Here is a 14,915-nt window from a genome sequence, read left to right as displayed (position 1 = left end):
TATTTATTTTTATTATTAGTTATTTGAATTACACACATTGTGTGTGCCACTCGCTAGTATCCTATAAATTGAACCAAAAGCTAGCTAATAAGAACTACTCACCAGTTTAGTATAACTTATTATAAATTAAATGAGCCATGATAGAAACCCTTTCCAATTATCATCCCTACACACACGTGACGGATGATGATTGGAGGAGTAAGAAAAAAAAAAAAAAATTTGTAACCAAAGAGAGAGAGAGGAGGTCAAAGGGGGTAGGGGCAAAAAGGGACCCGAAACATTTTTGAATTTAAATATTGATAATTTTGTTCTCAAAAAAAAAAATATCGATAATTCAAAAATAGAAATAAAAAAACTCTTATTCAATTTTTAGAAACCATTTTTTCCCCAAATAAATTACACCAAACACCTTCTCAGTCAATTTGCTAGTTAAAAACAAGACAGTATACCATATTTTAGCAAGCTCACTTGCATAGCATGCATACCAGAATTTTCTATTCAACTGGTCAATTTAGATAATTATTCATTTTTAATTTACAATATCCAAGAAAGTGGGAGAAAATTTTCCAAATCAAATAAACAGAAGCTAACACAACAAAATATTTATAATAAAAATAATGCAATACATAAACTTCGAAAACAAAAACATAAAAACAAATTTCAAATATGTAGTCAAATTAATAACAAAATGAAACACCAACTATTTTCACTTCTTCTTTTTAATGAGTCACAAGTCATGACATTGAGAGACTCGACTCATCTCGACTCAAACTTCTTTTACGCATTTTCCTTCTCAAGTAGTGCTTCGAGCCCAGCTCCCGGGTCAACCTGAGTCAATACCCGAACCACCACCCTTGCATTGTGTTAGGAACTCAGAGACACCCATTCCCTTCCGAGTCAACTCAGTTCCCCATTTTTGCTCTTATCACCCTGCAAGGATATTTCCACACTGCGGTTCGTTCTTGACTCACACCCCACACTTCAGCTGAGAGCACACCATAATTTCCACTCCCACACCAACACTCTTTAACGCGTACATACACACATATATGTCTTGTTCTCTACACCTAAACAACAGCGCTACGTACCTAAAAAAAAATTAAAATTAAAATATTCAAAATTCAAAATTTATAGCTTAGATTTATTTTGATTGTGGTATGCCACAACAATTATAAATCTACACCATAAATTTAAATCAAAAATATATATATTTAAATAAAAACAACTCAAAATATAATTATTTTAAGTTATTCCTATTTAAATATATTTTTTTCTGATTTAATTCTGAATACTTTTAATTATTATTTTTTTTTAAATACGTAACATATCATATAGCTAAAATTTTAAAAATTGTGTTTTGTCATTTTGGCACGTGAAGGTCACGTGACCGTGAGAATGATCAGCTTTCGCAGTGAAGAGCGGCCTTGATCTTCTGAACGGTGCATGATATGAGATTGTTGACGGTCTCCACAGATTCCACCGTAAGCTTGGCCGTAGGCAAACTATTCACCAGGATTTGAAAGGCCACAGTGAGGAGGGACCCACTCACCCTCTGGGCCGGTACACCACCAGAAGCCCCATTAGCAGGCCCATTTCCGACAGGCCCACGTGACTCAGGCCCATCAGGTACGATCGCGAATCCTGATGGCAACAGCGCCACGTAGGCAGAATCTCCACCGTTCATCACCACGTGCATTGCCGGAATGTCAACGGGCGCGTACACCACAAGTGAACCCGCCGCGTCTATGCAAGTCTCCTGTAGTATCAACATGCTGCTCTGGTTTGCGTTCATCGCCTGAAAAGACAAAAATACCCTCAGTGTCCCCACTTATTTACAAGGGTGAGGAATCGGCTCCATAAGAATAACGCTCAGTTTGGCAAGGAAGTTTGAGACTATTTTAGTTATAAAAAACAAAATAAAATATTTTAATCACAATAAATAAAACATCACATTTAACCCAAATCATTACACTCTTTTAACCAAAAAGACAAAAAGATCTTCCCAAACTAAACTTTTTAACCCAGACTAAAATAACTAAAAAAATCAAAAAACTAAAAAACAATCTACTTTCCAAACGGAGGCTAAGCTATTGTTTAAAATATCTAAATAAATATAATTTTTTATTTTTTATTAAAAAAAATGTGTAAAAAAGTAAATAGATAATGTCACATAAATAAATACACTTAAGCATCATAGTACCTAAACTAAGATCAAACTATTACATATAAAAGATAAAATAAACTAAAATAATTAATAAGACAAAATGTTACATCAAATTTATAATCATTTTTTATTTTCTTTTACAAATATCACATTTAAATACAAAAAAATTCAACTTTCTTTTCAAACACAACTACTTTAACCTACTAAAATAGTCAAAAATTAAAATAACCTATTAAAATAAATAACTTTCCAAACACTCACATAGTTTCAAACCAAACCATAAAAATTTTAAAATCATACCATATTGAACTAGTAAATCAAGATATGATTCATCTTAGAATCACAATTTTTAAAAATATTGTCAATCATTTATAATATGACCATGAAATATTGTTCACAATTCTAAAAATTGTTAAGTAAATGTTAACAACTAATTATAGCACTAAACAAGAACAAACAGTAAAATATTTCAAACCTTATGTATATATATTTTACTATATTAATAAGATAATTGATTGTGAATAATAAGTAATAAATTATATATAGATTTTAAATTAAATACGTAACAATAAAATCATATATTGTACCATAAAATAGGACTCATCTATTTTAATAATCAAAATCCAGCCGTACATTAAGAAAATTTAACCAAACTATGGGATTTGATTTAGATCCAACAAGTTTGTAATTCTCTAATTTTTCTTCTGAGTCCTAATTATTTACTGTATTGTAAAAGTTTAATCGTACGGGTCAGCTGAGTCAACCCCTTTCAGTGAGATAGTGACGTCACCCGGGCTGACCCCATACAAGCGACCAGTGTCCTGCGTGTTTTGACTTTCAGAGAATAAGATAAAGTTAAAGTTCGAGTGAAAGTATTGTCCTTATCGATACTTCCAAATTACAATCTTGTCCTTTTTTTTTTTTTACTGTCCCCACCACCACCACCATGCCCTTCTTCTCTTTTATCTGATGAACAATCACTCTACCAGTGGATCCACACACGGACCTTCTAGATTGGATTTTTTTAACTATTTATTGAAAAATTAATTGATTTTTTTTATAATTAATTTGATAATTATAAAAAACAAAAAATTAATTATAAATTAAATAACCTATTTTATTTTTTAGTGAGTTGATTTAACCCAAACCTCTTTCCAAACAAGGCCAATAATGGCCATCATAAAACCCAAAGTGACCTTTATACATGCCCTTAAATTTGAGTTTAAATTTAAATATTTATTTAATAATAAAAAAAAGAGTTGATAGGGTATTTAGAATTATTTTGAAAAGATGGTTGTAATCAACTTTTGGATTAAAAGCTGTTTATAAGCAGTCTGAAAAGTGAATTATAACACATTTTTCAAAAAGGGACTTATTAGGTGTTCAAACTCCCAAATTATTCATATTTTTCTATCTACACCCATGTCGGTTTACAAAATCCATAATGAGTGCAGAAATTAATTTAGACAGATTCCTAATTTGTTAACTTCTCTAATGATTTTTAAAAGTGGTTAAAATATTTTTTTTGACGAAAAATAAATTTATCAAATAAGCCAATATTTTTCAACAATTTTTTTTTTTTTAACAAATGAACTCCACTTTAAAGCTACTCAACAAAACACAAATAGGAGAGAGAGAGAGAGAGAGAGAGAGAGAGATTACGCTGGCACGGAGGAGGGAGACACAATTGCCGTGATCTTGACCTTTAGCGATGTGAGCCATTTCTTGCATAGGACCACCATTCGACAAAATGTCCCACTCACTTCTCAGCCTCTCATCCCTCAGAAAATCGAACAGTCTTTGCGGAGAAACCGGCAGCCAAACAGATGTTGCCGCACTCAGGACGATTCCCGGCGGCTCCCCGGGATCGTCAACGCTCTTCCGGGTCATGACCCGGACATCCTCATCCACGTTGCTGGCAGAAAGTTTGTTCCATTTGTGGACTGTCGAAGCACAGACGCCAGCGCAAAAGTTGTCTGTCATACGCTGTGCCAGCTTCAGCATGCTCCGACGCCCGCTTGCAGTTATCGCTGCCATGTTAAAAATAAAAATGCTTATGAAAATAGAAATCAAACATAAAATAAAATACAAAATATACATTTCATTGCAACACAAGCTTCTAATGGGACAACTGTTTTACGTGTGTTGATAGTTTGTTTACATAATCGAACACAACTCTCTTATAACTGTTTTACATGTCTACAGTTCGTTTACAGAATCGAACACAACTCTCTCATATTAGATGACTCTTTTCACTTAAGAAAATTGTATCAGCATTTTGGACCTCCCATACCATTATTTACCAACATATCAACTGATGATACGAACTAATATTTAATTGTATTGCCGATACTAATACTGTAATTTAAAACCATGTCTATGCACAAATTATTTTGGGGTTGAACAATTTGAGGGATGGAGTTAGATTACCAGTATGATCTCTGGACGGTACGGAGGAAGACATGAGGATGGCTAGGCATTCGCACTGGCGTTGAAGGGTGGCAACCCAACGTTGAGCACCAAAGCCCATGCCACCGCTGATCAACGGCCGGTACAGATGGTGAATCACCCTCTCATCATATTCTGCATGCTCTATCCATGTTACCTGCATCACCACACAATTGTTCAACTAGTTGAAATATATATATATATATTTCTTTTTTCAAATACTTTGAAAACATGTATATGTTGTTGACAAATATGAAACAGATCACAAGCTTAAATAAAACAACTTAAAATCTAATAATAACAAAAAAATAAAAATAAAAACAAATTTATTCTTATTATTTTGCTTTAAACTTCAAAAATTATTATTTTTAAATTAAGTATTATATATGTAATAAAAAATAGTTACTTATCCTTACAAGTGTTTTACCCATGTCATATTTCGGGATATGTTCATTTTAAGTGTGACTCCCATACCATGTTAGATTTTACTATGAATCATTCTCTCCATTTTTTTTCTTCTTTTTTATGTACATTTTATATGTAATTTTAGTGTAATATAAAATAGAAAAATAGCATGCTCACCATTTTTATACATAATTTTTTACAATAATGATGCATTTGTAGTTTAGAATTACTTTAGTTATAAGTTAAAAGCTGATAATCATAAAGTAAAAGCTAAAAACACTCTTTCCTAACTTTCAAATAATCAATTTTGAAAACTTATTTTTGCTTCATAAGTAAGCAGAAATTACACCAAGTAATTTAGCTCACACTCCCAAATTAAATAAGGTATAAGCCTGTCATTTAAGCCGTAAAGTTGCCCCAATATATTGGTGGTGTTTGGGGGAAAAAAAATTTGGGTTTTTTTATTTTTTATTTTTTACACTAAAAGACAAAGTTTTGGCAAAATAAAAAAAAAAAAACAAATCCAAACAAAATATCACATCCAACCCCATAATAATTTCACTTTTTTCTCTCACAAATATCACATCCAACCACAAAAAAACCTAACTATCTTCCCAAACACAAAAAGTTTTTTCTTCAATAATATCCTACAATCAAAAAAACCTACATAATAACCCACTTTCCAAACACCCACATTATTTATATAGCATTCTATTGGGTCTCATTGGTCGGTGGGTATTGCCATCTCATGATACATGCACAACCCAATCTTATCATAACGTGAAACACCACCATTTCCATGAACGCAATAAAACATTGCAGACTTAACTACTCCAAAAAAACAAAAACAAAAACAAAAACAAAAACAAACAAACAAAGGGAGTCAAAACTTTTAATCAACAGTACTTAAAGTATAGAAAAGTATATGAAAAGTCATGTTCATGTATGATAGCAGTAGTAAAGTAGTAGTAAGCAGACAAATGACATGCCTCGAGACTCTAAATGTGAAATGAGGAGAGACATGGAAATGACATAGAAACCCTTTGAAAGTGTGTTGTTAAAAAAAAAAAAAGAAAAAAAAAAAAGGGAAATAAAAATATTGGAAGATGAAGAAGAAGTGCAAGATTTGAAGGAACGAGGTGGACTGTAATGGAGAAGAGGTGAGGTCACATTGAGAGATGTGTACTGGACTGGATTAGCTTTTGATGAGTCTCACATGACAACAAAATAGCTCTACTCTCTTGGGGTTTGACCAACAAGTTCCTCGTTCAGTACAAAAATATAAAAACATAAACAAATAAATGAAGAGAATCAGAAATATACATATATATATATATATATATATATATATATATATATATAATTCCAAAACAAGTAAATATGATATAGCTTTAAATTTGAGGTTGCATACTTTATTTTCTATCCAGTTTTCAAATAATATTTACCAGTTTCATAACATTACTTTAAATCTATTTGGTATAAGTTTTTGCAAAATCAAAGTTAATAACCAAAAGAGCAAAGAGTAATGCTAGAGACCCCAAATATTCTACCAAAAGTTTTACCAAATGTCTCACATGGATGTGAGACCCACACAATGTGGGTCCCATGTGGGTCCCACACCCATGTGAGACATTTGGTAAAACTTTTGGTAGAATTTTTGGGGCCTCTAGCATTTTTGAAAGAGCAAAACATAAAACAAAAACACTACAAACCCAAAAAATACCTAGAATTTGAAATTAGTGGTTGAGATTAAGTTTTGACCTCACAATACAGAGCTGAAACGTACATAATAGATAAAAAATAAAAAAAAAATCCCTCAATCAACTTCTCAATAATCATGTTTTTTAGTTTTATCTTATAAACTATAATCAAAGTTGCACCAAATATTGGCACACACTCCCAAAATAAATAAATAAAACCCCTAGCCCCTATAAAGGGCATATTGCTACAACTTTAATCAAATTGAAATTAATAATCAAAGCACTACTTCCTCAACCCTCAGATAATAATTTTTTTCAAATTATTCAAGTTAGTTTTGCCTCAACCTATAATTAGAAGTTGTACCAAACAATCAGACTAAACAACATCTGCATAGGGTGCCGACTTTTAGATAATTAGTCTTTTTAGTTTACTTGAGTTATTTTTAATTCATAAATTATAAATAAAAATTACACTAAATATTTTGATACAAAATTTTGAAAAAAATAAATAAAACAGCAGCACCAAATAGGTACATTACGGGAAAACAAACACATCATGGTGCTGGATCCAGGTAATGCACAAATATGTGGATTAAATATAGCCATGGGGGGAGCCGATCGAGATAGGCATCAAAGATTGGAATAGAAACATCAAAAATATAGTTTATTCAACCAATGTCAAAGATTACAATATATTTTTCCATTCTAAATGATATGAAATTAATGTGTCCCCAAGGTTCAGAAATTGGAGTAATAGAGACTTCTATGGATTATTATATTGTGGTTAACCTCGATTCAGTGGTGTACGGTTCTAATATAAAAAAAAAATATTAATATAAATTTTAAGCAAAACCAGTTGTTGAAAGTTGTGGGTTTTTAATAATATAATTTGCCATTAGAAGAAGCATCTAGTTCAATAAAATAATGTCTATCAAGTTTACCAAGAAAATCTTTAACATATTCCATTGGAACCAAATCCATGACTAAGGAGGGTGTAGTGATTTAGTGACTGAACAAACCAAAAACAAGAAAAATTATATTGGAGGTATCATGCATTAGGTCTATTGTTTTAAAAAATACTAACAAAATACATATTCATGTACATAATACAATATACAAAGTCCTAATATATTGACCACTAATTAGAATTACAATTAGCTCGATTAGAATCTCTATCTCCAAAATTATTGTCCTCTTATCCCCAATATGATATAAGGCGGGAACTACAAACCCGCCCTGGCCATCCCTACTCCTAGAGGAATTGCTCCAAACCATTTATCAATCGATACCTCTCATATTGTCTTCTAAAGCACCTAAAACCAGTAACTATCAAATTATACCACCACATAGATTTGCCACAAGAGCACTGAATAATTTCTAAAATTTTGATTCGGCCACTTTTTTTGCAAATTAAATGTTGTCAACAAAGTTTCGAAGCAGTTGTTACTCCAACAAACTCATTAAACACAAGAGGCCAAGTATGAAAAAAAAAAAAAAAAAAACTCCATAAATGAATTGGGGGGGTGGGAGAGAATTTTGGAGCTATTGCAAATGAGACATAAATAGGTAGTAAATAGTAGGGGGCAGTTGTTCACCTTGGAGTAGCCATTAGGCATATCTTGCACCACACAGCCAGAAGGAAGCCTCCTGCAGCTCACAAATGTCGGTGGTGCACCCGAAGTTTCCCGGATATGATCAATGGACAAATCCACCACTGCCCACACTCCCTCCGCATGCTGCTTGCAGAACCTCAGGAAATTCACCTCCCGAACAGGTACCAGTGGTGAGAGTACTTGCAGCTCCGCATGCATCTACCAATCAATAAATAATTATTACAATAATTTTAAATTATTCAAATAACTTAAAAAATTTCAATGCAACTGTGATATACTATATATCACGTACCAGTAACCCTAATAACTAATAATAAAAATATTAAATGCAATGGGTGGTTCTCATCATGGAGATGTAACTATTTGTTGGGTTCAGCGATCTCATTTGGTATTTTATTATTAGATGGTGATATCACGGTTGTATTGAAGGTTTTTTTTACTCGAGAAAAGGGTTGGAGAGGTATGGAACTAGGCTCAAGATCCCCTCTCTACAAATTGGTCTCTATGTTCTAATGTACTTTTACAGTTGTATACAGATTGGTGCAGATTATTGAAATTGTTTATATCTTCTTATTTTTTATTTAGTACAATTTCTTCTTATAAAGTATGAGACAGGTTTTAATTATTGAAAAACTAAGGGAGGATTGTATTAATTATCAATTTTCATCTTACAAAAAATTACACCAAATAGACCATAGAATGATGTGAAAATCTCGAAAAACAAAAAACTCAAAACAATTTTATAACACGGATTGAATTGAAACAGAAGAATTTGAAAATAGAGATCCCGTGCCATGAGAGTACTTGTATGAATTAAGGAAGAATCAGCGAGGTTACTTACCAGTTGAAGTGCACCATTTCTAGTTCCTCCCATACCACCGGATATCACATCAGTAGTAGTAGTTCTAGCAATCATACAAGGGAACATTTCTGCCCATCGATTCTAAAAAATCATGAAAACAAAAACCAGATGAATAATCAACAATGTCAAAAGCGAAAAAAAAAAAAAAAAGTGTTTGATTAGAGCTCACTGAGTCCATTAATGTCTCCACAAGCGCCAAACTGTTGATGATGACCATACCAGTCTCTCTTGAAGCCTCAGTGACAAAACCATTGGGTTTCAAACCAATGCAAGGAGTGAATGTCCTCAAGTACTCTTCATGGTTCATGATCTCTCTCCCTCCTTCAAAGCTCCTGAACCAAAGTGGCTCATCAGTCTGAGCCATCTTAACAAGTTCCTCCATTGCAGCCAATGCAAGTTCCAAAAATATAGATCTCTCGGCGGGGGCTCTAGGCGGAGCCACCACCGGTAAACCACTAGAAATCCCGAAATCAGGACCCAATGGCAGAGTTGTGGCCACCGTGCCCAGCCCGCCAAAACCATTGCTTCCTACACCGAGTTCCAGGCTCGAGTTCGGCAATCCGGGTGGCATCGAGGCCGCCAACGTGGAAATGGGGCGGCCAAGGAATTTTCCGGCGAGCGCGCAAACCCGATCCAACTCATCTTTAAGTCTTGCGTTTTCAATACGGAGGTGTTGCTCCTCCAACGATATGTCACCGATGATTGCGGGACCACCACAGTTGGTGCAAATTGGGTTCCTCATTGCCTCCCGAATCGACATGTTTTCTGCCCGGAGCTTGTCGTTTTCTTGCCGGAGAATCGAGTTCTCGTGCCTCTCAAGCTGGGTCTGGTTCAGTATAAATCAAATTTCTTTCATTAAAAGCCCATTAATCAGCTTAAAATCACATCAAAATCTCCCAATTCATTCATTACCTTCATTTGGGTTCGGCGATTTTGAAACCAAAACTTGACTTGTCTGGTTTCCAAGCAAAGCCTCTTGCTGAGCTCCGACCTTTGTTTCTCATCCGGATGAGGACACTCCTTGAACAGACTAAAATCAAACAAACAAACAAATATTGAATATTGATACTACAATTCAAATAATCGACAATGAATCGATTCTTTTTCAGTGATTCTTACGCTTCGAGTTCTTGGATTTGTTGCGGAGTGTGTCGGTGGTATCGTTTTTTTCTGGGTGGCTTGTCGGCACCGTCAAGATCGTCCCCTGAGCCTCCATCCATGTTGTCGCTTCCAGATCTGCTCTCATGGTCTGCTTCTGATCTGCTTCTTCTTCCAACATTAGTCTCGTAATTCTCTTGAATCCTCGTAGCTTCTCCTTGGCTCTCCATACTCGTTTGCTTCCAAAAATCACAAAAATAAATTAGAAACAATCAAACCCAAAAAAACCCAAATCAGTGTAAACAAGAGAGCAAGCAAAGATCGATCTAGTAGAGTATATATAGATATACATATAGATAGATAGAGAGAGAGAGAGAGAGAGAGAGAGAGTTTACGAGAGCTAGAGAGAGTCCGGGAGAGTTGAACATGGACTTGGCAAGAGAAGGAGAGACGAGGCGTTGCTGAGAGATTACACCAGTGGGCATATTGTGGTTGTTGCTGTAAGGTATGTCGGCGACGATTCTAGCACCGCCACCGCCACCGCCACTGTGATTGTCAAGAAAACCCCCAAAACTCATGAAATAGGCCCCTTTTTTTATCTGTAAATAAGGCAACTCACTCAGTCACCCACCCTTTCTCTCACCCTGTTTCTCTCTCTAGATTGCTTCACTCTCTCCTAGACAAATCTACAAACACTTGTTGAACGAGTGTACATGACAATTGCATTCACAGATTAGCATCATTTTCTTTTTTACCCAACTCGGAAATTTGTAGAGAAACAACAACCAAAAATCAGTGTTTGTTGTACTATACACAGAAAAACAAAAGATTAATTTGGGGAAAGAAAAAAAAAGAAAGAAAATTGGGGAGAAGAGAGGTAGAGGAGACACAAGGGTAAACACAACCCAAATGTCTCCAACTTCCTCTCTGGTGTGATTTTCTGAGAGAAAGAAAGAGAAAGAAGGCAAGCAAAGAAGAAAAAAAAAACCCTTTTATTGCTGCTTAGCACTTCGTTCTCTCTCTCTCTCTCTCTCTCTCTGTTTCTCCCTGTAAAAAGACTAACGAAACTCAAATGCTCTTATGAAAACAAACCCTAGTTCTTCTGAGTTATCTCTTTCTCTGCATGCTTGACTAGACTTTTAAAAGCATTTGTTTTCATGAGCTCAAAGGATGAAGAAAAAGAAAGGCCTCAAAAAGGTCTACAGAGAGAGAGAGAGAGGAGAGAGAAAAAGGGTGAAGATAATACGCAATATGTGGACTATTCGAAGCCTTACATATACATACAACCAAAAAGCACAGAAAAGATCGGTTGACTCTCTCTCTCTCTGTCCTTTTAACTTTCTCTCACTAAAAATTTTCAGGGAGGAGAGAGAAAATTTTAAGGAAAAACCCTTTTAACCCTTTTCGAAAGAAACTGTAAGAAAAAACAGAGTTACAAAGAGAGGTGAGTGGGAAACGACACTGGCTCAGATCCGTGGATTTTTCTCGGTTTTTTGTCTCTCTCCTTCTCTCTCTCTCTCTCAGTTTCTCTCTCTCGAAAAAGACTGAGAACGTTGGGATCTGCAAATACATGAAGATTACGAGATACATTAGGGCACATATATATATATATAATATGCGAAGAAGAAGAAGGAGAAGAAGACTAGGGTTTTGACATTTGGAAAGGGGGTTTTAGAGAGAGTCCCTCTATCTAAGTCAATGCTCTGCTCTCTCTCTCTCTAAAACAGCAATTTTACGAGTCTCACCGGTTAGGGAGCACTGCCGTGAGCGGCGGCGCTGCGGCGAGTCTTGACGGCGGCGTACAATTTGGTGCTGTTCAATCTGTTGGAAAGAGGTGGTGCTGCTGCTGGGTTTCGAAGTCTGATCAGGAGAACACGAGAACTGATATACTACTTTATTTTTTCTATTTTTTGAATTATGAAATTATATTTACATTATGACTTATTTTGACCATACTAATGAGTGTGTTTGGTTTGAATATTTTGAGTTGAGTTTTTTAAGAACAATAATGATTCATCCCCTCTTTTTCTTCCATCCCTTTAACCTCCTCTCTCTCTCTCATTGGTTACATTTTCTTTTTTTTTTTTTTTTTTTCCTGCTTCTCCAATCACCACCTACCACGTGACAAAGGGGTGAGAGGTGACCCTAAAAGGGGTCCCAAGTATTATTCTTTTAAGAATTATGGCCTTTTTGGTTTGTTTTTTAAAAAAAAAAATTTAGAAAAATTTGTCGACAAATAAATTTTTAAAAGTAATCAAATTAAATAAACTTTTTCAAAAAAAATCTTAAAATTTTGTTTGGATACTTACTTTTCAAAATCACTCTATCTTTCATACACATCAAATCAATCAATTTTTTTAAAACTCTCTCCTCAAAATAATTTTTCAAAACTATTTTTGAAAAAAGGCAAATCAAACAAGTTTTCGTACTTTTTATCTCAAAAATTGCTCTACAAATACAAACCAAACACACCCTTCGTTTTCTTATTTTTGTATTTTTTTTGTTTTTAATGAATATTTTTTAAATTTTAAACATTTTTTTACTTTTTTAGATGTACATTATTTAAATGTATTTAAAAAGTAAAAAAATTGTAAACAAATAGTTTAAAAAATTAATAAATACATAAAAATATAAAAAAATATATTGAATTCTCTTATTTTTTTTGTATTTTTGATATTTAGTGAATTTTTAAAAGGTTTTTTTCATAATTTTTTTTACTTTTTAGATATATTTATGTTTGATATATCTAAAAATTAAAAAATTTACTTAAAATATTAAAAAAATTCAATAAAAGCAAAAAAATACGAAAAATAAAAAAGTACAATTTTCTGAAAAAGCATTTTTGGAAAACTCTAACCAATAAATCTCAAAATATGATATTGTGAATTGTTTAGTTTTTTTTTTTTTTTGTTCTTATGAATTTAGAAGTCTCATTAAAGTGAAAATTATCCAAAATGATAGTCATTTACACATTTAAGTTTAATTTTTGAGAGATAAAAGTAAGCTTTTCCAAATGTAAAATTATATATATTTTGGCAACCCGCACTATAGGGCCATGTTTGTTTGGCAGATTAAGGTGGATGAGATTGTTAGTGAATAGATTGTTAATGTGATAATTGTTAATGAGAGGATTAAGTAAAAATGTGTTTGTTTTAATAATAAATATGAGAGATGGTTAGTGATAGAATTGTTAAATTATTTTTATATAAAATAAATAAATAAATTATTTCTATATTAAAAAAAAACTAAAACAAATATTAAAACAAACAAGTGTACTTGGTCAAAAAAATAAAAATAAAAAAATAAAATTTTTATATAAAATATATTTAATCCCCTTACTATTTTTCCTAATTTCACTCAAAATTCATCTAAGCTAATCCTTCTATAGCAAGCCACTTGGAGTAGCAATCCCAACAAGGGTTAGTGGGACCCACCTCCTTACTGCTCCAATCTCATGCCCTAATCTCTCAAACAAACATGACCTAGAGGTTTTGGATTTTCCCTCATTTTGAAACAAATTCCACATTCCGATTTCTCGGCTCGGACCATTGTCCCCTGCTTCTTCATTGCCAAATTCCTCCAAGGAAAGTGCCCCACCAGTTCAAGTTTGAGTCTATATGGACAACCCATCCTGAGTGTGAAGAAATTATTAAGGCAAACTGGCTGAAATTCCAACCGGGTTCTCTAATTTCTAAAGTTTGTTTCAAGCTCCAAGCCTATCAAAGAGGCCTGTCAGAATGGAGTAAGCTAGCCTTTGGAAACAACCGAGCAAGATTGACGGCTCTGAAAACCAGACTTCATCAACTACAGCTTCTCTCCTATTCAGATTCCAACGACTCCCATATTCGTCTCGTGCAAGCTGAAATTGAGATGGTTTTACTAAGGGAAGAAATGTTCCAACATCAGAGGTCTCGAATCAATTGGCTCAGTTATGGGGATCGTAACTCGGCTTTTTTTCATACTTCGGTTGTCCAGCGTAGGCAGAGAAATCAATTGGTCAAGCTCAAACTAGATAATGGCGTCTGGTTAGAGACTGATAGTGCCATTAATGCTCACCTCTCCTCTTACTTTTCTCACCTTTTTCAAGCAAAGGGACCTAGAAATTTTGAGGACGCTTTGGCAGCGGTGAATTTGTCTGTGACTCATTCGATGAATGAAGCTCTTCTAAGGCCAGTCGATGATGATGAAGTCAAGCTTGCAACCTTTCAATTGGGTCCTTTAAAAGCCCCAGGGCCTGATGGGTTTCCCGGTCTGTTTTATCAAAAGCATTGGCATGTGGTCGACTCCGAAGTGTGCAAGGCGGTTCGTACCTTTTTCCATACTGGCCGTTTGCGCGAAGGTGTAAACCACACTAACCTTATCCTTATTCCCAAAGTGCATGCCCCGGAAAAACTAAGTCAGTTTCGGCCTATCAGCTTATGCAACTTTTTCCTGAAAATCATCACAAAGGTGCTGGCCAACCGATTAAAGGTCTGTATCAAGCAACTTATCTCCCCTCAGCAAGCGGCTTTTGTGCCTGGCCGCCTCATCCAAGATAGCATTCTAATTGCACACGAGGCCTTTCACTTTTTAAAACATAAGAAGCAGGGGCGCAGGGGTTCTATGGCTCTGAAACTCGACTTTAA

At 34.3% G+C, this 14,915-nt stretch overlaps 1 protein-coding gene across 1 annotated transcript; it reads right to left on the bottom strand.

Moving 5' to 3' along the window:
- Positions 1-587: 587 nt before the first annotated feature.
- On the bottom strand, positions 588-11,801 carry LOC114271628 (homeobox-leucine zipper protein ANTHOCYANINLESS 2). Its single transcript, XM_028213237.2, has 9 exons — positions 10,686-11,801; positions 10,312-10,529; positions 10,105-10,222; positions 9,362-10,018; positions 9,172-9,273; positions 8,313-8,528; positions 4,595-4,769; positions 3,827-4,194; positions 588-1,795 (listed from the first exon to the last, which is right to left on the bottom strand). Exons 1-9 carry the CDS (start codon positions 10,866-10,868, stop codon positions 1,400-1,402), a joined length of 2,433 nt encoding a protein of 810 aa, XP_028069038.2. The 5' UTR covers positions 10,869-11,801; the 3' UTR covers positions 588-1,399.
- Positions 11,802-14,915: the final 3,114 nt, after the last annotated feature.

The sequence above is a fragment of the Camellia sinensis genome, chromosome 2 (assembly GCF_055761805.1).
Source record: "Camellia sinensis isolate YWXY chromosome 2, ASM5576180v1, whole genome shotgun sequence".
Classification (NCBI taxonomy): domain Eukaryota; kingdom Viridiplantae; phylum Streptophyta; class Magnoliopsida; order Ericales; family Theaceae; genus Camellia; species Camellia sinensis.
Note: the sequence above shows the minus strand (reverse complement) of the source record. Positions and strands in the feature narration are given on the sequence as shown.